This window comes from Capricornis sumatraensis, chromosome 8 (genome assembly GCF_032405125.1).
Source record: "Capricornis sumatraensis isolate serow.1 chromosome 8, serow.2, whole genome shotgun sequence".
NCBI lineage: Eukaryota > Metazoa > Chordata > Mammalia > Artiodactyla > Bovidae > Capricornis > Capricornis sumatraensis.
Genome location: NC_091076.1, coordinates 13,623,776 through 13,650,997, shown reverse-complemented (window position 1 = coordinate 13,650,997; position 27,222 = coordinate 13,623,776). Strand labels below are relative to the sequence as shown.

The following is a 27,222-nucleotide window of genomic DNA, read 5'->3' as shown; positions in this document are numbered from 1 at the left end:
CCCAGACCAGTTTGAATTCTAATCTTCAAATAACAGTCACAGAAAGATTTCTGATTCAGGCCAGTTGAGACAGATTTTCTGTCACCTTGGACTGAAGGACTGAGGATGCCCTGAAAGATGGCTGGTTCTGTGGCAGCGAGATTCTCAGCACTCTCCCCTTCCCCCACTTCCAGGCTCACATGGGAGCCACCCAAGGCAGGTGACATGAAACCCCATAAATCACAAAGTCAAGGCCTGCAGGAATGTGGAAGAATCATTCTGGCAAATGGCTTGTAGATTATTTTTAAATTTGTTGTCCAATTAAAGAAACAACAGAACGATGGGCATCCTGGTGGTCGAAGTCCTAACTGGTGCTCCCTCCCCTTGATTCTCCCCACTACAAACAGACACAGGAAGGTGGCTACGTTTGTTGTTTTCTTTTTTTAATGAAACTAGAGCGCTGCTTACAAAAACCTTCCTGAGCCCTTGGCTCAGCCTCTCTCCAACTCACAGGAACTGGAACACGGTGGGTGTGGAACAGCCATCAGCTCCATCAACTCCTTGAAGAGAGGCCCTGGGGCCGACGCTGAGCCCTCAGAGGGTGACGGATGAGGGTGGTCCATGCCACTGCGGCTCTCAGGCCACCACTGGGACCAGAGTGAAATGATGCGAATGTCCCACCCCATACACCCCCCACCCCCCAGTAGTCTCTTCTCCCCTGCCCCCCACCCCCACCCCTAATGCTATCCCTCTACTGAGACGAGGCCCCACTCCGGTCTGGTGAGCTGCCGCCTACAGGCTGTAGAACTTGAGGCTCCGGTCCATTCCCGTGGAAGCAATGAACTTGGCGTGGTGTCCAAAGGCCACCCCCGTGGTCAGGCCACTGTGCTCTGTGGAGAGACAAGACAACGGTGAGGAGGCTTTTCTTCCTTCGGGTCTCAGCATCGACCTCTATGACATGCTCCCCACCCATCCCTGTGACCTGGAAACCTCCCATGGCCTAGAAACCCCCAAGGCCAGAGCTCTACATGGCACTGAGCTCCAGAGCCTCCCTGGGGCTGGCCCGCAGCAGGCACTGTGTGTGGCTGGGCTGAGTGAACACAGGAACACCAGTCCTCTGCCACCTAAGCTTTCGAGGGCAGCTACAAATTGGCTCTGCTCGGCTCAGTCCAAGTCTGAGAACTGACAGGAAGCTGGACTTGTTGGTATTTAGTTCTGAGTCCCTGTCCTAGCTCACACAGAAAGCTGGGCTCCTGGCCCAGGGCAGGGCTGGGTCAGGGGCAGAAGACGCCAGGCAACCCTCCCCGCTGGGCTCAGGTAGTTCATGGACATCAGGGCAAATTCCCACAATCACAGCCAGCCCACCAGCTCCCCACTCTAAAGCTGCCCTGTGCTTCCAGCCTGCCACTCCACTGACTCTGCTCCAAATCAAGGCACCGGGGCCCAGGGAAGATGAAAACCCATGGGCCACACCATCAGGTCTGGCCACCTCTGGGACACACAGTGAGTAGAATCTGGGGTGGGAGAAGGTGCTTGTGCCCCGCCCACCACCCGCTAATGAGAACAAGAACTTCATTAACAAAGATGGCAGCAGCTGCCATTCCTTCAGTTCCTGAAGGTGCAAGAGGCATCCTGTCCCCATGCAGGCCACCTCCAGGGCACCAGCCGGCACAATATGCGAAGCAGTGTCAATACGCCCATTTAAAGATGAAGTAACTACAGCTCCAAAAGGGAAAGTCATGTACCAGAGGCCACACTACTATTAGGAGGTACCAACTTTGTTGAGGTGGTATTTGCATATAATGTACACACATTCTCCTATATACTTTAAGTCATCTCTAAATAACTTGTAATTCCTAACACAGCACAAATTCTATGCAAATAATTTACAGCGTAAATGCTACATGAATAGTTGCCAGTGTGCGGGCAATTCGAATTTTGCTTTTTGGAACTTTCTGGATTTTTTCCGCCCACAAATATTTTTGATCCACAGTTGGTAGAGTCTGTGGAGAATCAACTGTACTATTATTTTCCAGAGAAGTTAAGTAGCTTGCCCAGTGTCACAAAGCTTCGAGTGGCAGAGCTAGCTTTTAAAGTCAGGCAGTCTGACTCCTGAGTTCCTTGTTTTAGCCACTAAACTCTATTGCCTCAGAGAGTGACTAAAAGCGGTCTTGGCAAATGCACGCCTGCCACTAGAAACCCCTAACCCAGTGAAATCTTCCGCACTTTCTTCCGGGCCAGAGCACCCAGAGGCCTCAGGGTCTTAGGGCGAGCCTCTACCTGTGAAGTGAAGAATCTCCGTCCACTGTTTACAGATGTAGATCTGGACGTCGGTGCCGCCAAGGGCCAGGTAAGTACCGCTCTGGTCAAAGATCAGTGACTTCACCTGCCAAAATCAGGAAGAAGTCACATGAAAAGAAGCAGAAACTACGGGCAATTCGGGGAAAACAGAGGCAGTTTAGAGTAATTGACAAATGAGGAGGAGGGGTGACAGAGAAAGAGGTGTACCTCAAAGTTGTTATCCAGTTGCAACGTCTTAAAGTTCTTAAGTTTGCGCAGATCCCAGAGTTTAACAGAGGAGTCATCGGCCGCTGTAGCCAGGTAGTAGCCGTTCTCCGAGAAGGCAATGCTGGTGATGGGGCCCGAGTGGCCGGGGAAGTTGGCCACGTTGGTGCGCTCCTGTGGTTGGGGAGCAGGGAGTAGAATGTCACCCACTGGTCATGAGGGAGAAAATGGAGCTCAGACAACTCCACTCCTGAGATGTCCTCCACCCTCAGGGAGGACAACCAGCAGGAAGAGCAAGGGTGGACGCCCAGCCTGGGGACCCCAGTACTGTGTCACACACACAGTACTGTGTCACACGCACAGCCCCTGTCTCCCCACTCTTGGGACACCCCCGGGGCCAGGTGCCATAAGCACTTCATCACACCACACAGGGACAAGAGCTCCAACCCTGGGCTGCAGACGGGGACAGCCATGTCCTACCTTCAAGTCCCAGATCTTGATCTGAGAGTCCATGGTTCCTGTTCCAAAAATGAGTCCATCAGGGTGGAACTGCGCACAGGTGAGAGCTGTGGGGGGGAGACAGACAGACGGTCAGAGCCCACCCTCAAGATACTAAGCACAGCAAAGGTAGGCTCCTCGCTGTTCCTCATGCTCCCTGGGCCAGCACTATGCCCAGCACCCAGCAAGCACTGGCAGCATGTATTTTTTAGAACAAATGAGCAACAACTAAATAAAACATTAAACAATATATAGCGACTGAAGAGCCCAACACTTAGGAGACAACTTACAGCAACCAGAGGTCTCATCGGTCACCTTGGTGAGCACACGTCCTGTCTGGATGTCAGAGAAGGCCCAGTACTGAAAAAAAAGAGACAACAGAGCCGGTAAGACAGTGGGTCCCCAGGTTCTGATGGCCCCTCAGGAAGGCAGGGACCCTGGTCGGGCAGACCTTGGCAAGGCCATCCCCTCTCTGTAGAGAGGAAATACTCTCTCCTGGTTCTGGGGACCCAGCTGGGTAAGATGTTTCCTCCTCCCAGGATGCCTGAGTTTGGGGACCAAGAGCCTGGCTGGGACGATACCTGGTCATCAGAGGAGCTCAGGAGATAGTCACCAGTGGCGTGGAGGCTGAGGCCTGTCACAGCGCTCTCGTGGGCACGAACAACCTGTACGCAAGAGGCATTCGGAACCGACCAAATCCTGATAGTAGCATCGGGGGAGGCAGAAAACACCAGCTCCTAAAAGGAGAGCAAAGAAGCAGATTATCAGAGACAGAAGAGATGGACCACAATCATCTTGTAAAAGCGGGCTGGGGACGGCCACAGCCCTGCTGGGCCTGGAACCTTCCATCCCCACAACAACGCTTGAGTGGGCCAAAGGGTAAACACTATTAGGAGGGGAAATTAAACAGCATTTGGCCAAGTGGAGGAGGTCCTGCCATCTAGTGGTAAAAAGTATTAGTGAACCAGAGGGAAACTGTCCATCCCTTTCCCAGGACCAGAAAGATATACACCTAGCGCAATTCAGGAACTGAATGTTTAATTCCATTTTATTCAAATAGCCCCATGTAGTTAATAGCTCCCGTCCTAGGGCAGCACAAGTCCAAGCTGTAGCAGGCCTGGAAAGGGTTGTGAAGGCATTTCCTAAGCATCCCACACTTAAGAATTCAGGGGCAAGTTAATTCTCAGAAAAACTGGTGACAGAGAGAACTCACATAGTGTCACCAACCTATTATTTTGGTTAGTTAGGACATTAAAACCTGTAAGGTAAAACCAACTACCATCTTCCATCAACACAACTGCATAAGAGAAATAACATACTAACACGCTCAGCATCAAGTTTCCATCCCCTGGCCTGGAAGACTGTGGGAATCTGGACCTATCCATCCTCCTCAGACACATGGGGCAGAATTTTGTTGAACTCTGTGCACTGCAGTTTGTATTTTAAAATAGTGTAGAGATTCTGCCTTCCCTAACATAAAACTTTTCAATATGCTTTTCAAACTATATGTTTCCTTTCTTCCCTGGTTTGAAGGCCACTGTTTCAAGAGTTCTGACAGTCGTGGGCAATCCCATGACCCCAAACCTGGCCCTGAACCGCCAGTGCTGAAGAGCTGGCACTCTCAGGCCCGTGTCACTTCACCAAGGAGGCAACAGGGGCGGGGGCCTGGTTCTGGGACCTCACACTATGGCAACAGGGCTCAGAAATGAGGGCTGAGGGCGCTAGGGGAGCGCTTACCTGGGAAGGGTGAAAAACCACACTGGTGACCTTCTTGGTATGGCCTTTGAGGGTGGCCAAAATCTGCTCAGAACTCTTGTCGAAGACGACAACATTCTTATCCGCCCCACCTGGAGGGGACCAAAATGAGATCCAAAAATGAATCAGGCCCCCAGGCCCCTCTGCCAAAGGTTCTTTTGTCCCCAGACCCACAGAGAGGACAGGAGTGGGCATTTTCCTTGCTGTCCTCCTCCCACCCTCTCCCACCCCCTTCTTGGCTTGCTGGGCTGGGCCCACTCTTACCAGTGAGGATCTTGTTGGTGTCAGAGGGGCAGAGGTCCAGGGCAAGGATCCCGGGAATGCTAGCACTGTGCAGCCCCTGTGCAGAAAAAGCCACATCAAACCCAGTCACGGCTGAATCAAAGCAGGCCACAAAGCCACTCAATGGCTCCGGCCCTGGCCCCAGCCCCAGCCCTGGGGAACAAGAGTGACTTCTGTTCCTCGTCCACTGTGCTTGGCTTTCTGCCCGGATGCAGCAACTCCCATCAGTGACGATGGGGAAGGCCACAGCCGGTTAGGAGGAGAAACCCTGACAACTCAGCAGCCAAGGTGGAAAACAGAGGGGGCCAGAGGCCCTGGACAATGCTTCATGCTGGCCTGTCCCACCCTGGAAATAGCCTGGAGGACCCTGTCTCCCAAGCCTGTGGGACCAAGACACTCACCACATGTGATGCCACCTGCCGGTATTTGCTGAGCTCTTCTGGCTTCACCAGCTCCTCAGGCACAGTCTTCCCTCTCTGAGAAAAAGAAAAATCCCCCAAGAAGTTAGTGGGTGCAGGAATTAATTGGCCATCCCCTCTCCTCCTAAGGGAACCACCAGCTCCTCCGGGTCAGCTCTGGGCCCTGGCCCTGGGAGGACTCACCTTCTTCCGCTCCGTGGTGAGCACGGTGGCCTTGTCCTGAAGCTGGGGGAGAGAGGGGAATAAGATCAATGTGAGAAAAATTAATTTGCCAGAAAAAAGCAGTGAATGCTCGTCACATCTACGTTTTCACAAGCCATCACCATGAACTCATCATTTGCCAGGCTCTGTGCTAAAGGCTTCCATGCAATATCTCTTCACTTTCACTCCAACCTTATAAGGTGGGTGTTGATGACTTTGTTTCTCAGAGGAGGAAACTGAGCCCCAGAGCAGGTGCAGTCACTTGCTCAGGGCCACAGAGGCAATAGCTAGAAGGGCTCCCAGACCACACCTGTGCCACTAGGGTGGAAGCTGAGATGCTGACAAGCTGCACGACTTGGAAAAGACACAAACTATCAACTGGTACTAAGGAGGATCCCGAAGTCACAGAGCACAGGACACAGAATCAGGGGCCAGCTCTGCCTCTTGTGAGCTGTGCTTTTGACTCTGAATCTACAGATTCTTCATCTATAAAATCAAAGTGATAATTCCTGTCCTGTCTCCTTCAGAAAAGAAAAAATGAAAACATTTAACGAAATGCTTTAATATCTACAAAGAACCCTAGTAAGAGCAACAAATTGTACTTAATTAAAATCTTTAAAATTCCCACAAGTTCATAGAGTAGGTACTATCATCCTCACTTTAGCAGCTAGGGAAATTAGACATAGGATTAGTTAAGTCAGCCCAAGGTCATAAGGCTGAAAACTGGGGACATCAAAACACAAAGCCAGGCAGCCCGGTTGAGTGTGTGCTCTGTACGACTCCACTCCATCTCTAAATGGATGTGGTTTTTACTCATATTGGACTCCAGGCAAAAGGGAGAGTCCAACAGCTTTCCCACCAAGTGAGAGCATGACGTACCTTCTGAATAATCTCAGGAGTCATTCCCACCAGTTCACCCAAATCCATTGGCTCGCCTGCACCCTGAAGAGAAAAAGGAGGAAGGTGAGAAAAGCATGGCCAGAGGAGCACAGAATGCCCTCCTCCTCCCTTGCAGAGGAGGCCGATGGGCCACCATGCACACTCCACTGCTGGCGGGGCTGAGGGGACACTCACCACAACACTTGGCTGGGAGCTTGGCACAGCCTGGGGCACAATGAGACCGGCCTGAGGTTTCAGTGTCGCCAGAGCTGAGAGAGAAGACAATGTTAGGAATGGGCTATCACACAACAGGCCTGCCCCAGAGTGGAGCCCAGAGTGGGGGATGGCAGGCCGGAGGCTGTACCTTCTCGGGCAGCAGTGACTTCCTTGGTAAGACGCGCAATGACACGGCAGGCGGCATCGTGCTGGTACAGAGCGTGGGACAGCTCCTGGCGGGTGGTCTGCAGCTGCTGGCGCAGGGTGAAGCTGTGGAGCATGACCGCATCCTGGGAGAGGGAGATGCCATGGTGAGGGGGCGGGGAGGTGTGGGGAGCACCCAGCAGAGGAGTCAGCCCTTGATAAGAGAACGCTCTTATCCTAGGCCAGCCCTGCGGCCTAGACCAGTATCAGTGACCCAAGCAAGGTCTGAGTGACCCTGAACTCGCGAGCAGATGCTCCTAAGCTCCTCACCGTGCCAAACCCTGGGCACACAGACAGGAATGGCTCTTCCCACCCGTCTTCTCTAATTTACTGGCACATCTCCGGCGTCATGCCGTCACCTCACCAGAAAGGAATAAAAACACTACAGCTGCTGTTTATTGACTGCTCTCATTGTGTCAGGCACTGAGCCAGGCAGTCCTCAAGATGCGGTCCTTGACTCATTCATATTTAGAGCACCTACTGTGTACCTGGTTCTCACTGCTGGGGCTCTGATGAGTAAAACAAGTCCCCGACACCATGAAGCTTATACTCTAATATTACTCTGAGTCTCTGTAAACCCTGAGACAGGTACTAATCCATGCAATATGGTCAGGAAAAGCAGCACTTGGATACTTGCCAAGGGACGTGGCAAGCGGGCAACGGAGCAAAGGGTGGAGCCCAGATCTGTGTGACATTAAGAACCGGGCTCCTCCTCTGCTCTCACCCTCCCCTCAAAACAGAAAATACGGCTCCATCCCTCCCATCCCCACCCATGTCCTAGTCCAGTGATCCCTTCTTTTCAAGTAGTGAAAATATAAATTCTCTTCAGGGACTCACCCACTCATCCTGCAAGGCTTTCAGAATGGCTGGGATGCTGGTGGCTGAGGGAGGCTTGGGCCGGATTGGGTGAGCAACTGCCAAGAGAGACAAAGTGGGTGTGAAAACCCATGACCTAGGGCATGCTGGCCCTCCCACATTCTTTCTTTCCCCTTCAGCACTAACAGACCATGGTTTCCTCGCCCGACTCCCACGTGCTGTGCACCCGCCACCCTTCCCACCTTCCCAGGCTTTAGGCTAGGACAGCCTGGACTGAGGCTGGCCAGCAGGCACCTTTGATATCAATGAGCTGCTCCTCGGACAGAGGCTGGTTGTTGATGGGATCTGTGCCATTCTCTGCAATATACTTCTCAATGAGCCGCCGCTCATACACATGATTAGAGACAGGGGACACACAGGGGTGTTCTGGCACTTCATTGGAGACTGCGGAGAAAAGGCAGGTGGTGAGCCTGGGGTGGTGACAGGGACCCTGGGCCAAGGGGACGCTTCACCTTCGGCTGGCCTCCACAAGACCTTGCCTCCCTACACTCAGCTAACAGGAATCAAGACATGACACCAAGCCAGTTTTGGACTGTACCCACAATGCTTTCCACCCACTTAACTAGCTTCTCCATCAGTCTCTGACAGTTAGGTAGTCAACAAATAATTGCTGCACAACTACTAAATGCTAGGCACCTAGGGAGCAGTCAATAATTCCTGCCCATCTCATTTCTGAACAAAAACGCTTAGGCACCCATTATATAGCAGGACAAGAAGATACACACAAAGCCATTCAAGTCTCAGACTAGAACCTAGATGGATTCTCAGACAAATTACAAACCGATGTGACAAGTGCTATGATAACAAAGTATTTACATGGTGTTTACTAGGCGCCAAGCTCCACTGTAAACACTTTCCATTGATGAAATCATCCTCACCACTCCCCAACGGAAGTATCCATTTACACCCCTGAGGATTGGGACTGTAGCTGCTCTCTGACTTCCAGTACAATGCAGGTGTTTGGCAAATGCTCAGGAAACATCTAACAGACCAGCTGATGGATACTGAAAAGACCTTCCTCAGGACTGAAACAATGAATGTGAAAATACTCTGCACACTGTCATTTCTTTAACGCTTAAGGACTCTTTTTCTAGTCACATTTCCCTTCACTCTTTCTCTCCTTTATTTTGGGTTTATGGGGAGGTTCTGAGAAGAGTCAAGAGCTTGAGAGTTAGGAAGCCGAGAGAGAAAAGAATGAGAAACTAATAACCTGATGAACAACCACTCTCCTCAATAACATATCCAAAAGACAGGACAAAGCATTTGAAAAAAGCATGGATTCAGGATCAGAGAAACTGGCTTCGTCACACAGCTCTGCCACTAACTAGCTGTACTGTTTTACAAAAGCCACATTTCTCCTTGAACCTTACATCCTTATCTGTAAAACCGGATCTTTATTTCTGCTTTGGAGAATTGCTGTGGGGACAGAACGACTCTGCAATTTTGCAAGCACGCTGTAAACCAACAGAGGCTTTTCCAAATGTGCAGCTGTTTTCATCAGCCCTACAGGGTGAGGCTGGTCTGGCTCCCAGGCCTGTCACCGCCTCCAACTCACTGTGCGACCTTCGCAAACTGCAGAAGCGCTGCCTACCCAAGCGGGGCCTCAGACAACACATCCAGTGCCAAGGCCATTATTTTTGCAGTTGGGGAAACTGAGGACCGCATCCCGGAGCCAGATCACAAAGCCAGCTGGAGGCGGATCGTGCACAAGCCCTCTGGCTTCCTGCTTCCTACAGAGAGCTCTTTCCCCTGCACCACCAGCTCCCCGCTATCCAAGCCTCATATCCACTGCGCAAACGAGGTGGGCTGCCTCCGTGCAGCCTGCGAGAATGCACCGGAGACGTTATGTAAACTATGAAGCGCTGCGCAAACTGACCTCACGCTGGAGGAGGAAGACCACCCCGGGCTGACAGGCCGCCGCCCTGCCTCCCCGGAGCCCCGTTTTTCAGGTCCAGCCCCGACCCCGGCGCCGCAGAGGCGCGCAGATCCTCACGCTCGGCTCTCCGGCCTCCAGCGCCCAGCAAGCGGCCGCAGCCGATACTCACTAGAGCAGATCAGAGACATGGCGCCCTCGCTGCACTCCGAGGCTCCTCACACTGGGCTCCGGGATCAGCTACTGGGCCCCCGCGGGACACTTCCAGTTCCCTCGCTGCTTCCAGACGCTCCGCTGCGAGCGGGGAGCTGCCCCGCGGAGCGATGCTTGCGAATGGCTTCACGTGGGACTGTGGCCAGTCGCGCGCCTCAGCCTCCAGAATTTAACGGAAACTGTCCTTTCCCATAATGCAATCAGGCAGGAAAGGGCGCGCCAGGAAATACTCGGCTATTTCCGGGCCCTCTCGGCTAGTTTCGTAAAGCTCCAATGGCTGGGAGAGGAGATTCGAAACTACATTTCCCTTAATGCACTGGGACCTTAAAGCCAATCAATTTAGCTGCACTCTTGAGCCAGGGGCGGTGGAACGACTGTCTTGCAAATATTGGAGTATATGAGAATTTTTTTTTATTTTTAATGCTATTAGCCTTTTATTTCGTGAGCATGGTATACTTTGATTTACTTGAAGTGAAGTGAAGTCGCTCAGTGGTGTCCGACTCTTTGCAACCCCATGGACTGTAGTCTATCAGGCTCCTCAGTCCACGGAATTTTCCAGGCAAGAGTACTGGAGTGGGTTGCCACTTCCTTCTCCAGGGGATCTTCCCAACCGAGGGATCGAACCCGGGTCTCCCTGTCTGCAGGCAGACACTTTACCGTCTGAGCCACCAGGGAAGCAGTCTTCTGTAATATTTTTTCAGTATAGTTTTATATTATTGTCCATAATGGTTTTGCATATTTTATGTCTATTTTTGAGTACTCCATAATTTTTTATTCTATTCTCAAATTTTTAATTTATTTTTAATTGGAGGATAATTGCTTTACAATGTTATGTTGGTTTCTGTAAGAATTTCTTAAGGAACTTTTAAAAATGTATTTTTCTGGGGTCTAATTTAGAGAGTCTGCATTTTCAGTTCGTGCCCCATGTGTTTCTCTGGCAAGTGTTTCTCAGAGGATTAGCTTTGGAAGACCCAGTGAAGACGAAGATACACATCGGTAGAGAAGCTAACACTGGCTAAGAAACTCTTCTGGTCTTGCCCCTACTACCAATTTGCTCTGTGATTTTGGGCAAGTCATCTGCTTCTTGGACACACTGGCCTTTCAAGCCCTCAAACTTATCCACTCTGGTTCCAGATCCTTCACCTGGAACACTTTCCTCAATCCCTGCCCTTCTCCCCACCCCTCCCATCCTTCCCAAAGTAAATCCAATCTCACCCTGAATAGCACTTCCTCTGGAGTCTCTTTTCTTGACCCCTGACTGAATTTTAGTCCCCACAGTACCCTGTAATTTTCCTCTGAGTCCCTCTGGGATAGCTATAATAATTTATTTCGAAGAACTTATTATTTATTTTTGGTTGCGCTGGGTCTTCACTGATGTGAGAGGGCTTTCTCTAGTTGCAGTAAGCAGGGGTTACTCTTTGTTATGGTGTGTGGACTCTCTTTACAGTGGCTTCCCTAGTTGCAGAGCGCAGACTTAGTTGCCCCTCGGCAGGTGGGATCTTCAGGAACCCGGGATTAAACCTGTGTCCCTGGCATTGGCAGGTGGATTCTTAACCAATGGACCACCAGGGAAGTCCCGCTATAATCATTTAATTATGTACAAGTATCTGTTTGCTGTCTGGGTTCTCTGGCAGATCGTAAAGTCTATAATGACAGGAACCATGATTGTTCTGGTCACTGCTGTTTCTCAGGGTCTAGCACAGTGCCTGATACATAGCAGGAATAGTGTAACTATTGTTGATTGAATGACAGGCTGCCTGACAAGCCAGGCATCTTAAGTATTTGTATGTGGCAGGAAATAAAATCAATGTGTTTAGAGAGGAACTTGAACCAGAGGTGATTAGACTTGACTGGATCAACAGCAGATAAGCTATAGCATCATAACCACATTTCCAGCAGACTCCTCTGGAAGACATTTATTGGATGGGTTGCAGAGGGAGGGAGCAAGACCCAATCATTCACTTTTTGGCTAAATCTTTATGCTAAGTGACTTTAGTTGTGACTGACTCTGTATGACCCTATGGACTGACTATAGCCTGCCCGGCTCCTCTGTCCATGGGATTCTCCAGCAAGAATACTGGAGTGGGTTGCCATGCCCTCCTCCAGGGGTTCTTCGCAGCCCAGGCATTGAACCTGCATCTTTTACCTCTCCTGTATTGGTAGGCAGGTTCTTTACCACTAGCACCACCTGGCAAGTCCAGTCTGTATTGAGTACCCACTATGTGCCAGTCAGACATTATACTTGACATTGGGGAGAGCACTCTGAGCAAAATCAGAGGTGTCCCCATGAAAGTGAAAGTGAAAGTCACTCACTCATGTCTGAGTCTATGTGACTCAATGGACTTGTACCATACATGGAATTCTCCAGGCCAGAATACTGGAGTGGGTAGCCACTAACTTCTCCAGGGGATCTTCCCAACCCGGGATCGAACCCAGGTCTCCCTCACTGCAGGCAGATTCTTTATCAACTGAGCCACCAGGGAAGCCCATGTCCCTATGGTAGGGAGCTTACAGCTGTGACAGAACTATGGAGGAAAACAGGGAGTTGTTTCCAGGCTTTTGAGTTTCAAAAGCCAGGCCCTCATGAAATAGAAAGGATTCAGGGCAACTGATTTTGGAGTAACTATTAGAGGTGAGAATTTGATCTCAGTTTCCTCCTTGCTCCCCCCATCTCAATCTCTGCACAAAGGAGATAAAGATTACTTAAGGTTGGGAAGCAAAGAGGTGGAAGGAATGCCTACGAGGTAACTGTCAGTGGGTTCTTGAGATTGGAACTCTATGCCCTGCTCCCCTAGGCCAAGACTGCTGCTGCTGCTTGAGAAGGAAGGGTACACACAGGTCAATAACCCAGAAGCTCCATTTCCCAGGTAGATTAAGTTACAACCTTGTGGACAACTGACAGAGGATTAAGCAGGACAGTGCGCCTCAAACAACTAAGGAAGAGGTGGATTCTCCCCCTTCACCCTGTTAATTTTCCAAAAGGTTTATCCAGACCGTGAAACAAGGGTGGGAAGAGCCTTGAACTGTCTAAGAGTGTCCCTCCACTCAGATAGAAAAGAGAGTTGAAAAGAAGTCTTGGGACTTCCCTGGTGGTCCAGTGGCTAGGACACTGTGGATGCAGGGGGTCCAGATTTGACCCCTGGTTGGGAAACTAGATCGCCCATGTTGCAATTAAAGATCCTGCATGCCACAATGAAGACAGAAGATCCCAAGTGCTACAATTAAGACCCAGTGGAACCAAATAAATTAAAAATTTTTTTAAAGAAAGAAGAAGAAAGGTGGACTTCTCTGGTGGCTGAGTGGTAAAGAATCTGCCTCCCAATCCAGCAGATATGGACTTGATCCCTGGTCCGGGAAGATCCCACAGGCCATGGAGCAACTAAGCCGATGTGCCACAACTACTGAACCTGTGCTTTAGAACCTGGGAACCACAACTTCTGAGCCCACATGCCCAGCTGAGCCTCAGTGCCCCAGAGTCAGTGCCCCGCAACAAGAGAAGCCACTACAGCGAGGAGCCTGTGCACTGCAGTGAGGAGCAGTGCTCCCCCTCTCCACTCACCGCAACTAGAGAAAAGCCTGGGTAGCAGCGAAGACCCAGCACAGCCAAAAACAGATAAAAATAAATGAACTTTAAAAACCTGATTTTTCATAAGGGGAAAAATAGTTACATTTCCTGCACAGGAAATTCCATGACATGAGATTCATAATCCTACGAATCAGAAGTGATCTCACAAGCAAATGTGAAGTTGCAACTGTTAGAAAGGCTGGGAGGTGTGACCAAGGATGCTACCAGAGTTTGTTCTGGAAGAAAGAGATCCTTAGCCAAAGCAGAGGGTCCAGGGGAAAATGAATGTGTCTGATGCAAAGAAGCAATTTGACATGGGGACAGACTGGTTGCTGCTCATGTGTAGTCTGTGTACAACAAGGAACGTCACTTACCATCCAGTCCTACAAGGAAGGATTAAGCCATTAGCCACTACAGTCACTGCCCTAAGTACTCCTTGAAAGGAATTCAGGACAAAGAACAGGATGAGGCACACTGTGCTTTGGAAACATGCACAAAACAGGCCCTTAGATAGTTAACTATAAAAAGAAAATTTTCTATGAACCTCAATTCTTCTGTCCTCCTATACATAGAAAAGCACTAAAATCACAGATACCTGTTCCTCATGACTAGTAGTAACCTACTGAGATGTATGTGAGATTGTACATACTCTTTGGCCAAAATCACAGGTACACTGGCCTCTCTCCCTCCCTCTCAGCAGCAGTTCCTCAGAGCTATCAGAGAGGCTGTCTCTCAGGCTATAGTCCTCAGTAAGATAAGGCACAGAACTCAATTCACAGCTCCTATGTCGTGCACTTTTTTTCAGTTGACAGTTGGTGACCATACGGACAGGGACCCAGAGCAGACTTCCCTCCTTTGCCTGAACTCTAGGATGATCCAGAGCCCTGGTACCACCAAGAGCTCCTTGTGTCCATCCACCTCCTTGGTGTGTCCCAATGAATTAGATGAGTCTCTCTTAAACTCCAGATCTCCCATCTCGGTTGACAATCCTGAGTTTTATTCACAGGTTGTTAAATTCCTTGGTATGAGAAGTGAGTTATCCTTGAACTTAGGTTCAAGAAGAGATGCCTATATTTCCTGTACTGAGAGACATTGGGGAAATATTTCTCAGTTGAAGCACACTGAGGAGGACTTCCCTGGTGCTACAGTGGGTAAGAATCTGCCTGCCAGTGCAGGGGACACGGGTTCAGTCTCTGGTCCAGGAAGATTCCACATGCTTCAGAGCAACAAAGCCCATGGGCCACAACAAAGTCCATGGGCTGCAGCTACTGAAGCTCCTGTGCCCAGAGCCCAGGCTCTGCAAGAGAAGCTACCACAATGGGAAGCCTGTGCACCACAATGAAGAGTGGGCCCCGCTTGCTGCAACTAGAGGAAGCCTGTGAGCAGCAGCAAAGACCAAAAATAATAAATAAATAAATACAATTATATTTTAAAAAGAAAGACATTGTGGAGGTTTGGACTGGGTGATTAGGTTGAAAGCTGACAGCTTCATAAACTCTAACAGAAAGTGAAAGTGTTAGTTGCTCAGACATGCCTGACTCTTTACAACCCCATGAACTGTAGTCTGCCAGGCTCTTCTGTCCGTGGAATTCTCCAGGCAAGAAGTGGGTTGCCATTCCCTTCTCCAGGGGATCTTCCCAACCCAGGAATCAAACCGGGGTCTCCTGCATTGTAGGCAGATTCTTTACCATTTAAGCCACTAGGGAAGACCAAACTTTAACAGGGTTAATTGGAATTAAAGTGAAGCTACCACATGAGAGCTTTCAGCTCCAAAAATAAGGGACACAGTTCCTTCTGGTTTCAGCTTTCTCAGGCGAGACATTTATGGCAGTGGGGAAGGTGAGTCCTTATACTGTGCAGCAGTCCCATAGGGAAACTCACTCATTAATGTAGAAAAGTTGCTCATCGAAAGATGAACACGTAAGGATTGGCCATCCAGTGCTGTGAGAAACTGCGGGGGTGGGGGTGGGGGGTCGTTTTAGATTGTTGGAGGGAGAAAGCAAGGCAGGTAAAAGAGCTGAAATGACTCCAGGGTGACACCTAGAGGAATTAAGCTCACAAACAGCACATGTGTCCACCAGACAGTTTTCAGTAGTAATTTTATCTGGGCAAATGAACTTAAAAATGCGGAATAGAGTTTCCCAAAAAGAAGGAGAGAGGAGCCAACAAATACTCCGTAAGTATTTACTTAATTGGGAACTCAAGGAAACCCCACCCTGAAATGGCCAAGATGGGGTTGTTTCACATCCCAAAACTGGTTTTTGCATAAAGAAATTGGTTTGATAAAACATCTTTTCAAAAATCTGAACCTAGGGTAACAAAAGTCCTTCTAGGAGGAGCTTGCATTTCTCTCCTTGTACCTTGAGATATTAGATGCTCTACCATGACTCTCAGGAACTCTTATTTACACCACCTCCAATTTCTGAGACAGAAGGGAAAAACAGAAAACTTTTTAAACTCAAGCAAGTAAATTTAACTTATTCTGTTAACTTACTTACAAATGAGTTTTAATCATCATAACTGATTAATGACTAAGTTTTTAGTTTCTATTTTATTTTTTAATGACTAAGCTTTTCAGTGAAGCTATGGGATATCTGGCTGGGTATGTCTATATGTCTGTGTATATGTTATAGAGATATTTCTACCTCTGGGTAGTAGTGCCAAAATTAATTTGTAAAGGAGCTCTATATAATTGGCTTAAATGAAATTGAGCACTTATATAAGTTCTCAGAAATATAAAAGAAACTAACCCAACTGGATTTCAGGTTCACATGAATCTGGGAAATATTCAGTATTACATTAATATCTGGTGTTAAACAAGTTTAAGCCTTTTGATTTAAATAACATTGAAATTACATAATCAGCATTGTGTATAATCCTTTTATTGTATGTAGGGTTGCTAAAAGAGATCTGATTATCTGATTATCTGATTGTCAGATAATTTGAAGAATGATCACGTTTGAATATGGAAAGAGGAACTGCCACTGAAGGAGAGGAACAAGGCAAGCAGAGAAGAGATTCTCTCTCTTTAGTTGCTAACTCGTGTCTGACTCTTACGACCCCATGGACTGTAGTCCACACTGGAGTGTGTTGCCATTTCCTTCTCCAGGGGATCTTCTCGACCCAGGAATCGAACCCGGGTCTCCTGCATTGCAGGCAGATTTTTACTGAGCTAGGAATAATTATGTTTTACAGTATGTTTACTTAAAAATAGTTTCTGCAGATTTTTGGTAATTTGAAACTTTGGAGTTTCGCTAAATTAAGTTAAATGATAGAAGTTTATTGAATATCTAGGTCATTTACTGGAGAAGGCAATGGCACCCTACTCCAGTGTTCTTGCCTGGAGAATCCCAGTGATGGCGGAGCCTGGTGGGCTGCCATCTATGGGGTCGCACAGAGTCGGACACGACTGAAGCAACCTAGCAGCAGCAGGTCATTTGTAAGTAAAATAATATACTGAAAATTAATAAAAAGTTTATTTTACAGAGAAACTAATGATATTTAGGACTATTAGTTAATATGAGACATTTTCTATAAGAAAGTACATGATTTTGGAAATTATAGCTAATAAGTTTGTCATTCTACATAATGCTAGTTTAGTTCATAATTGCTTACTTCTTAACTTTTAATAGAAATTAAGGTTTTAACGGTTTAAGATTATAATTAAAATATATAACTCAAACTTTCAAAAATTAATAAGGAAAATATATATTTGTATGCAAAGGAAAAATAAAGTGTAAAGAATGGAAGTGAACTTTGTTAAGGGAAAAGGAAATAATTTTGTCCTAAAAAAGGTTAAAGACAGAGAGAGAAAAGGGACAGCACAGGACAAAATCTGAAGGTAAAACAAGAAAGTTACAGAAGGTTATGGAAAAGAAATTCCGGGAAAAGAGTTTTGTATGTGAGCAGGACTGGCTAAGATTAGAATTAACTTAATTGGTTGAGTTTTACTATTAAAAATAAGCTGGTACAAAATTAGAATTTGTTTTTCTCTCTCTGCTAAGAGGGACAAAGTTTTCTTGGAATATTGATCTGCTTTTGATGGCAGATTGTCGAGTTTCTTTACCTTTTAAACAACCTGTTGTAAACTTTTGTATTTGCCTCTGAAATATTCTATTGTCACCTGATTGAGGGCAGGAGGAGAAGGGAGTGACAGAGGATGAACATGGTTGGATGGCATCACTGACTCAATGGACATGAGTTGGAGCAAGCTCTGGGAGATTGGGAAGGCTGGCGTGCTGCAGTCCATGGGGTCGCAGAGTTGAACATGACTTAGCGACTGAACGACAACAATTGTCACCTGGTTAAATAAATATTTTTTCATAGTGACCTATGATCCTATTTGACCAAGAGTTTTAAGTTTTTTTCCTTTTTTAAAAATTATTTATTTATTTACTTATTTATTTGTGGCTGCACTGAGTCCTCACTACTCCCTGTGGACTTTTTCTAGCTGCGGTGAGGAGCAGCCACACTCTGGTTGCGGTGCCCGGGCCTCTCGCTGTGGCAGCTTCTCTTATTGTGGAGCATGGGCTCTAGGCGCATGGGTTTCAGAAGTTGTGTCACATGGGCTTAGCTGCCCTCGGCGTGTGGAATCTTTCCAGACAAGGGAATGAACCCATGTCCCCCGAATTGAGGTGGATTCCTAACCCCTGAACCGCCAGGGAAGTCCCCCAAATTTTTTGATATCTTTGACAAACTTCCTTAAACCAATTTTAAAATGAAGTTCTTTAGACCTCTAGTTAACTTGGGGATACTTCAGAGGATACTAAAACATCTCAAAGAAAAATAATAAGTTAATTATGCTTACTTGGTATATTAAATTACAGGGGAAGCACTGTCAACTTTCTTAGGTTATAGGGTATGTTGTGTTTAGTTGCTCAGTCATGTCTGACTCTTTAGGACCCCATGGACTGTACCCCACCAGGCTCCTCTGTCCACGGAATTTTTCAGGAGAGAATACTGGAGTGCACTGCCTTTTCCTTCTCCACTATGGGTAATTGTTATTAACATAAATGTTCTGGAAATTGTATGAAATGTCTAAAATTTGACTGTGTCCTGATAAAATGTTATCAGTCATAATTCTAATTATTATTTTAATATTCTATGTCACAAAAATAACTAAATTTCTTTGACAACTACATTGTAATCGGGTCTTTAGCCATGCCTTTTAAAATCTTTTGTCATTTATAGACAGTTATTATTTTGCTCTGATGCTTTGCAAAAATGCTTCATCTTCAAGAAGACTCATAGAAAGGGCTTTCTGGTAAGTACAGGTTTCTGAAAATGTTTAGATTATATTGCTTAACTGGGTAAAAAGTTAAAAGAATTCTAATGGAAAACTTTATTTTGGGGGGCTCCAAAATCACTGCAGATGGTGACTGCAGCCATGAAATTAAAAGACGCTTACTCCTTGGAAGAAAAGTTATGACCAACCTAGATAGTATATTGAAAAGCAGAGACATTACTTTGCCGACTAAGGTCCGTCTAGCCAAGGCTATGGTTTTTCCTGTGGTCATGTATGGATGTGAGAGTTGGATCGTGAAGAAGGCTGGGCGCCGAAGAATTGATGCTTTTGAACTGTGGTGTTGGAGAAGACTCTTGAGGGTCCCTTGGACTGCAAGGAGATCCAACCAATCCATTCTGAAGGAGATCAACCGTGGGATTTCTTTGGAAGGAATGATGCTAAAGCTGAAACTCCAGTACTTTGGCCACCTCATGCAAAGAGTTGACTCATTGGAAAAGACTCTGATGCTGGGAAGGATTAGGGGCAGGAGGAGAAGGGGACAACAGAGGATGAGATGGCTGGATGGCATCATGGACTCGATGAACGTGAGTCTGAGTGAACTCCGGGAGTTGGTGATGGACAGGGAGGCCTGGCGTGCTGCGATTCATGGGGTCGCAAAGAGTCGGATATGACTGAGCGACTGAACTGAACTGAACTGAATGGAAAACCTGATGGCATCATAAACCTATGGAGTATCAAGATTAACAAGTGCGGCTTTTTGTCTGAAATGTTATCGAAATTTAATCTTTGCTTTCCAGATATAAAGAAACCTTTCCCCTTAAGCTAACTGTGATTTACAGCAAGCTGATGAATTATATCTTTGTAAGCAGAACTGAAACATTTACCTTTTCTCTCTACTTGATCTGTCCGGAATTTGGAAACTCTTAGTGAGTATTCTTATTTTCATGGCAATACTGTTATTTGCATAAGTTCAATAAGAACCTATTCTCCTTACAACAGCACACAATTGGAAACATTAGTTATACTATCAAGGCTTTAATTGGAATGTCATAATTGAGAGATATGTGCATAGACTCAGATATGACAAGATAGCATTAAGGAACTAAGACTGACTTTATGGAGCCAGTAACTCCTTGAAAAAAATACTCTGGTACCTTGCAACCTTATCAGGTGAATAATTCAAGCCATTTCCTGGCAGGTTCAAGAACCTCAAGACATTTTGGATCCTCAAGAAGAGAGTGATTCACCCAAATTTATAGGTATTTCAAACAGAATCTGATGGCAAGTCCTTAACATGACTTTCCTGGCCTTGAGAAACCTTTTAAAGTTCAAATCTGAGAATGCTTATGAAAAGTTCCAGCAAAACCAATTTAAAAGAGCTTTTGTTGTTGTTCAGTAGCTAAGTCATGTTTGACACTTTGTGACCCCAAGGACTGAGGCACACCAGGCTCCCCTGTTCTTCACTATCTCCTCGAGTTTGCTCAAACTCATGTCCGCTGAGTCTGTGATGCTATTTAACCATCTCATCATCTCCCACCCGCTTCTCCTTTTGCCTTCAATTTTTCCCGGCATCTGGGTCTTTTCCAATGAATCAGCTCTTTGCATCAGGTATCCAAAGTATTGGAGTTTCAGCTTCAACATCAGTCCTTCCAATGACTATTCAGGACTGATTTCCTTTAGGACTGACTAGTTTGACCTCCTTGCAGTCCAAGGGACTCTCAAGAGTCTTCTCCAGCACCACAGTTCAAAAGCATCAATTCTTTGGCACTCAGCATTCTTTGTGGTCCAACTCTCAAATCTGTAAACGACTACTGGAAAAACCATAGCTTTGACTATATGGACCTTTGTTGGCAAAGTGATGTCTCTACTTTTTAATATGCTGTCTATGTTGGTCATAGCTTTTCTTCCAAGGAGAAAGCATCTTTTAATTTCATGGCTGCAGTCACTGTCTGCAGTGATTTTAGAGCCCCCCAAAATAAAACCTGTCACTGTTTCCACTCTTCCCTTTCTATTTGCCATGATCTTGATGGGACCCCAAAATTTTGAGTTTTAACCATATATGGTCAATTATACTTATATATATAATCAGGTTAAGTTTATTGAAACTGGACTCATTTTGCAAGCAAATTAGTCTTAATCTGGCTATATTTTGTAGAGACAAGGATAGTTTTCAAAAGAAAAATTATGTTTCAGTAATATAACTTTTTTGATATTAAGTTCTATAGTTGTCTTTGAGTTTTGATACTTACTGCCTAAGACTCACTTCGCAGATGACTCCTTTTTACCAATTTGCATTATTGTAAGGTTTAATGAACTATTAAAAGGACAGTCTAAAATTGTTTCTGATGTTTACCCTAGTAATCTCTCTTTGGATGAAGATCAGATGTGTCATGACCTGAAACAAGGAGACTTCAAACTGGAAAAGACATCATTTAAAGAACTGTCTCCAAATCTAGATGAAAGGATTTTTATCATATTCTTAACTAGCTCGTGTACAGTGAAACCAAAGAGAATTAACTCCTGCATTTATTCCTCCCACTTTAAAAAGGGCCCCTGTACCAGACTGGTCTAAAGACAGGACTGCTGACCTCAATATCACCTTAAAAGAATACCCACACCAAGATGAGAAGAAGATGACATGAGAAGTGAACAGCTATTCCAAGATGCTGGGCCTGACCTGTGTGATCATTTATAGTGTTTTCTTGGTTTCTATCATGGATACACAAATCCTATGCAGAGTTTAAAAATCAATCCAATTGTTGTATTTATGGTCAATTATCCATGTTCAGTACTTTTGGTTTACCTTGGTGGATTTTTCCACTCCAGGGCTTGCTTGGATGGCCCTTCGGAAATTTATTCTAGAAGAAAAAAGTTATATAGTTCTGTTCAAGCCCTTATTGATATTACTAGATGGGACTCCCTCACTTGGCTAATCAATCATATCTGCTCTGACCCTGGCCATAAATACAATTTTTCTTTAAAGGTTAATCACTCAAGCTCAATCAGAACAATGAGCTAAATGTCAGTCAAAAGTCATAACCTCCTGCTTATTGGGAGAGACCATCCCTCAATTATGGGATGGATTTATATTGTTAATACCAGGCTATGGTCATTTAAATTTAAAGGCTTCCTTATGGTGGGAACAATTAAATTATATTAGGGATAATGAACATTAGGAAATTGGGCTGAGTGCCTTATGAACAACGTCAACTTATCATTACCCTTAAAGATAGTGATTGGTATGGAACAGATGGGTCAGGTGACCAGGGCTCACATCCAGTGGAGGTTCTTGGTGTAAATGCTAACTTAAGGGACTTCTCTGGTGGTCCAGTAGCTAAGACTCCACACTTTCAATGCAGGGGGCCAGGGCTCTGTTTCTGGTCGGGGACCAAGACCCTACATGCTGCAACTAAGAATTTGTATGCCGAAACTAAAGATCCCTCACTCCACAACTAGGACTTGGTGCGGGCAAATAAATAAATTTTAAAAATCCTTACTTAAGACTTTTAAAAATGCTACTAACTGTACTCCCTGTATCCTGCTTCCTCTACAAGATTGTTGTTTTTCATATTACCCAAAGTGCAGCTGAGATTCTGACAAATATTTTGATGACTAAGCAGCTTGAGACAGTTGACCAAATACACAGCTATTTAGTCCCTAAGTTATATTCGACTCCTTGCGACTCCATAGACTCAGTGCACCAGGCTCCTCTGTCCATGGACTTCTCCAGGCAAGATTACTGGAGTGGGTTGCCATTTCCTTCTCCAGGAGATCTTCCCAACCCAGGAACTGAACCTGGCTCTCCTGAGTCACTTGCATTGGTAGGCAGATTCTTTCCCACTGAACCACCAGGGAAGCCCTGGCCAAACATATAGTTCTATATAAAATTAAAATAATTGTAATAATGTAACTCTGGACAGAGAAGCCTGGCATGCTGCAGTCCATGGGGTCACAAAGAGTCAGACACCACTTAACGACTGAACAATAGTGTAACTCTAGATATGGGAGGGAAAGTCGCTCAGTTGTGTCTGACTCTTTGCGACCCCATGGACTGTAGCCTACCAGGCTTCTCAGTCCATGGGATTTTCCAGGCAAGAGTACTGGAGTGGGTTGCCATTTTCTTCTCCAGGGGATCTTCCCAACCCAGGGATCGAACCCGGGTCTCCCGCATTGTAGGCAGACCCTTTACCCACTGAGCCACAGAAGAGGCAACAAAAGGGAATCATTTCCTGAAACACAGCAGACCAGTGAGACAAGTGGTTCAGATACTTTTATGCTACTATTAACAGGGGCATTAATAATGCACTGAGTGGCTTATCAAGGGAATCCTCGCTTGACCTAGGAATAAGCCTTCCTGGCACCATGGGACAATTTGGTTATGAAATGCCTCCCAAACCTTGGTTAAATTTAGTACCACAAGGTGGCACTGTAAAACAAGGAATGTCACTCACCATCCAGTTTCACCTAGATTAAGTCCTCAGCACTGACCTACAATACACCCTGAAAGAAATTCAGGATGAACAGGGTGAGCCACTGTGCTTTGAGAAAACAGGCAAAACAGACCCTTAGATAGCTAACATTTTTTGTGAACCCCAATTCTTGCATTTTTCCATACTTAAAAAGCATTAAAATCATGAACTGAGATACCTGTTCCTCTCGACTAGCAGTAACCTTCTACCAAGATGTAAGCTGGATTGCACACACCGCTTACCAAAGTTACAGATATACTGGCCTCTCCCCTACCACTTGGGAGTAGTTCCTCAGAGCTATGGAAGGCAGAATCAAAAAGCTGATTCAGGGAGGGAGGGGGAAAAAATAGATTTCTGTTTTAGAGTGTTGAGTTTCAGAACTGTTTCAGGAACATCAAAGGGGAACTTACCTACATAAAAGCATTTGGACAGCAACTTAAATTTAAAAAACAAAAAACTCCACTTACTTCATCAGAAAAAGTTCACTCCACTTATTTCCTTGAATCTCCATACCTGCTAAGAAGTGAAGATGTATGTTAGGATCTTCTGATGTCGTCCAAAAATCTTGGCTTTCTCTGCCCACTGAAGCCAAATAAAATATGGAGACAAGGTTTGGAGGAAATAGAAAGGTGGCTTCAATCCTCAGGCACTGGGCCTCCCTTCCTCGAGAAATCAAGGGATTATACAGGTGAGGGCGCACAGTCTACAGTCAGTGACAAAGAACAAAGGTGTAAGAATCTTATATTCTTCTTCCTCTTGCACTGTTTCAAAAACAGTTATAGACTGGAGTCAAGCAGCCTGTTAGTTGGGTCCATTGTCTTTCCTGAATTGTACTGGAGCCTTCCCCTGGTGACTCAGTTGGTAAAGAATCTGGCTGCAATGCTGGAGACTCAGGTTTGATCCCTGGGTCAGGAAGTTCCCCTGGATGAGAAAATTGCAATCCACTGGGATTCTTGCATGGAAAATCCCATGGACAGAAGAGCCCATAGGGCTATAATCCACAGGGTCGCAGAGTTCCAACCAACAGGACTGAACAAATTTTGCATGCAGGTACACACTGACTACAGATAGGAACATTCAAAGTAAAAAAAGTGCTCAGAAAAGGGCAAGAGAAAAAAAGAAAATGTAAGGTCGGACCCCAGGGGCCATGATGGGCTACCCTTTTCTCTCCCCCCGCCAGCAGGGGAGGTCTCTAACAGAAGGAGCCTCCCAGATCCCAGGGACCAATGACAGCACACTTCGCCAGCTAAAGCCGCCCCACCCCAGCCACGTAGAAGGACCTGTCAGCCCGTGACGCCTCGGCCTGGCGACCTATCCGAACTCCCGTCCATCTAGCCTGACCATCCCTTGCAACGAACGTATAAAAACCACCCCCAACACAGTCCGGGCACGGACTACCTCGACCTGCCTCGTTCGGGTCCGGGAACCCCGCCCGGGAGTGCTTCGCCATTAAAAAGCCTGTTAGACACTCTTTTGGTGTCTTGATCTTTTACCTAACATTTGGTACCCAACGTGGGGCCCGAGGCAAGGGCCCATCCCACGACAAGTGGGATTTGCGGTCCCCTCGGGTCTGGCCCGCACCAGACCAGGTCACCCCGTCACCCCTCCGGGACCATTCAACCGTCTGGCAGGATATGGGGTAAGTTCCACCGGTCGGGCTCTGGGGGTTGTTGCTCCCGTTGCGATTATGCCTAGGGTGTCCTGGTTCCTGTAAATCGCGGCCGTGTTTGGACCCCTCCTCTGCAAGCCAGGCTTGCTTCCTCGCCGCCTGTCAATTTGGGGACGTTCATCTTGGCTGAGTGGCCTTCTCCTGGCTGGGTTGATGGCCCGTTCAGGGACGCCTGACCAGACCACTCCCAGCCCTGTTAATGACTGGTCCAGGACCTTCGTTTCATAGTCGCCATGGGGGCGGCTGCCTCCAAGGCTGACCAGCCCTGGTCTACACCGCTAGAATGTCTACTCACCAACCTCAGAACTCTACATATCTCCGGAGAAATTCATTCCAAACGCTTAACCTTCCTTTGTTCTGAGGCATGGCCCCAATATACTTTAGATATCAGCTCACAATGGCCGCCAATCAGAACTTTCGATTTTAACATCCTCCGTGACTTAGATAATTACTGCCAGAAGTCGGGAAAATGGTCTGAAGTACCCTGCATACAGGCTTTCTGGCTGCTGCGCTCCTGTCCCACCCTATAAACCCACTGTTCCCCTTCTGAAATTCTTCTATCACCCTTGCCAACTTCTCCCATGTCTTCCCCTCCTCCACTGCCCTCACTGCCCAGCCCTCCTGTGACAGAGCCGCCTCTATATCCACCCCTCCCTTCATGCCCAACTTCACCGACCTCCCCCACACCAACCCCCCCTCTATTGCCCTTGCCAACTTCTCCCATGTTTTCCCCTCTCCCACCATCCTCACAGCCCAGCCCTCCTGTGACTACGCCTCTTGCCCCTTGGCTCCACCTCAATATCCAGCTTGACCACCTCCAATCCCAGACACCAAAAACAGCTTCCCCTATGAGCCCCCTTCTACAGGACCCCTTCCCCCTCTGCCCATCACCCTCAGAACTGCCAGAAATGCCTTTCTTAATCCCATCTCTGTCATGAGACTTCTTGCAAAACCTAACAGAAAACTTTTTCCTTTTTCTCACTGGAACACTTATAGTACTTTACAGAATTAAAAAACAAAATTCAGCCAAATACATTTCAAATATCTAATTAGTTATAGAAGATTCATAAATTAGGCAGCATCTCATATCTCCAAAGAGCTATAGTAAAGAAAAGGTTTTCAAACGTAGGACACAGAATCCATAAACAGAAGAAAAGATTACTTTAGGCATGAAAGTGAAAAGTTGCGTAGTCCTGTCCAACTCTTTGCGACCCCCATGGACTATACAGTCCATGGAATTTTCCAGGCCAGAATACTACAGTGGATAGCCTTTCTGTTCTCCAGGATATCTTCCCAACCCAGGGATCGAACCCAGTTCTCCCGCACTGCAGGCAGAGGTAACATATTTTATGGGGAACGGAAGGGATCTATATGGCACATTATCTCAGTTTCCTTTGGGGACAGCTGAGAGCCTGTTGGTGCTGACCAAAAAAATCCTGACTAACTTGTTAAGACTACATTTCTGGGTGACATTGAAATTTAAGCTACGACAGGTATTAATTCCCGGATTAGGGACTTGTCCTAACAATAAGTGACTCCATTTCAAGCCTATAGTTTTCTTTCAAACAATAGTAAAGTTGAAATAAGGACATCCACAGAGATGAAGTGACCTGGCAGAATAACAAAGCAGGCAAAAGACCTCTTCATTCCAAATCCCGCGGCGTTCTCCCTCACAATGCTGCCTTTTTGATTGAAATGGGTCTGGAAGTTAGTGCCATGCCCTCTCTAAAACTAAGAGAACATTTAGGAACCATCTGCAGAGTTAAGGAGTGGAAATGATCTCAGAGGGAAAGGATGCATTTTCCCGGTTGAGCGCCTCTTAACTGCTCCTCTAACACCGTTTCCCCTTTGTGTCTTTTAAGCGCGAAAAAATTTCTCAAAAGACCAGGTGCGCTCAGGCTCCCCTTTCTTAGAACTACATTTCCCACAATGCCTCAGGCCCCCCCCCCCACGTAGCTGAAGAACTACAATGCCCCAAATGCCAAGGGTTTTTTTCTTTTTAGAGGCAGATAAGCTTCCATTCGTGGAGAAGGCAATGGCACCCCACTCCAGTACTCTTGCCTAGAAAATCCCATGGATGGAGGAGCCTGGTGGGCTGCAGTCCATGGGGTCGCTAAGAGTCGGACACGACTGAGCGACTTCACTTTCACGCACTGGAGAAGGAAATGGCAACCCACTCCAGTGTTCTTGCCTGGAGAATCCCAGGGATGGGGGAGCCTGGTGGGCTGCCGTCTATGGAGTCGCATAGAATCGGACACGACTGAAGCGACTTAGCAGCAGCAGCAAGCTTCCATTCGGAGAAGGCGATGGCACCCCACTCCAGTACTCTTGCCTGAAAAATCCCATGGACGGAGAAGCCTGGTGGGCTGCAGTC

At 46.8% G+C, this 27,222-nt stretch overlaps 1 protein-coding gene across 1 annotated transcript; it reads right to left on the bottom strand.

Moving 5' to 3' along the window:
- Nucleotides 1–739: 739 nt before the first annotated feature.
- On the bottom strand, nucleotides 740–10,069 carry PRPF19 (pre-mRNA processing factor 19). Its single transcript, XM_068977542.1, has 16 exons — nucleotides 9,860–10,069; nucleotides 8,049–8,198; nucleotides 7,776–7,852; nucleotides 6,883–7,024; nucleotides 6,714–6,787; nucleotides 6,519–6,581; nucleotides 5,622–5,663; nucleotides 5,421–5,495; nucleotides 5,002–5,077; nucleotides 4,720–4,829; nucleotides 3,564–3,719; nucleotides 3,273–3,342; nucleotides 2,965–3,050; nucleotides 2,488–2,658; nucleotides 2,260–2,365; nucleotides 740–869 (listed from the first exon to the last, which is right to left on the bottom strand). The coding sequence occupies exons 1-16, from the start codon at nucleotides 9,876–9,878 to the stop codon at nucleotides 772–774; spliced, it is 1,515 nt and encodes a 504-aa protein (XP_068833643.1). The 5' UTR covers nucleotides 9,879–10,069; the 3' UTR covers nucleotides 740–771.
- Between the last annotated feature and the right edge of the window lie 17,153 nt (nucleotides 10,070–27,222).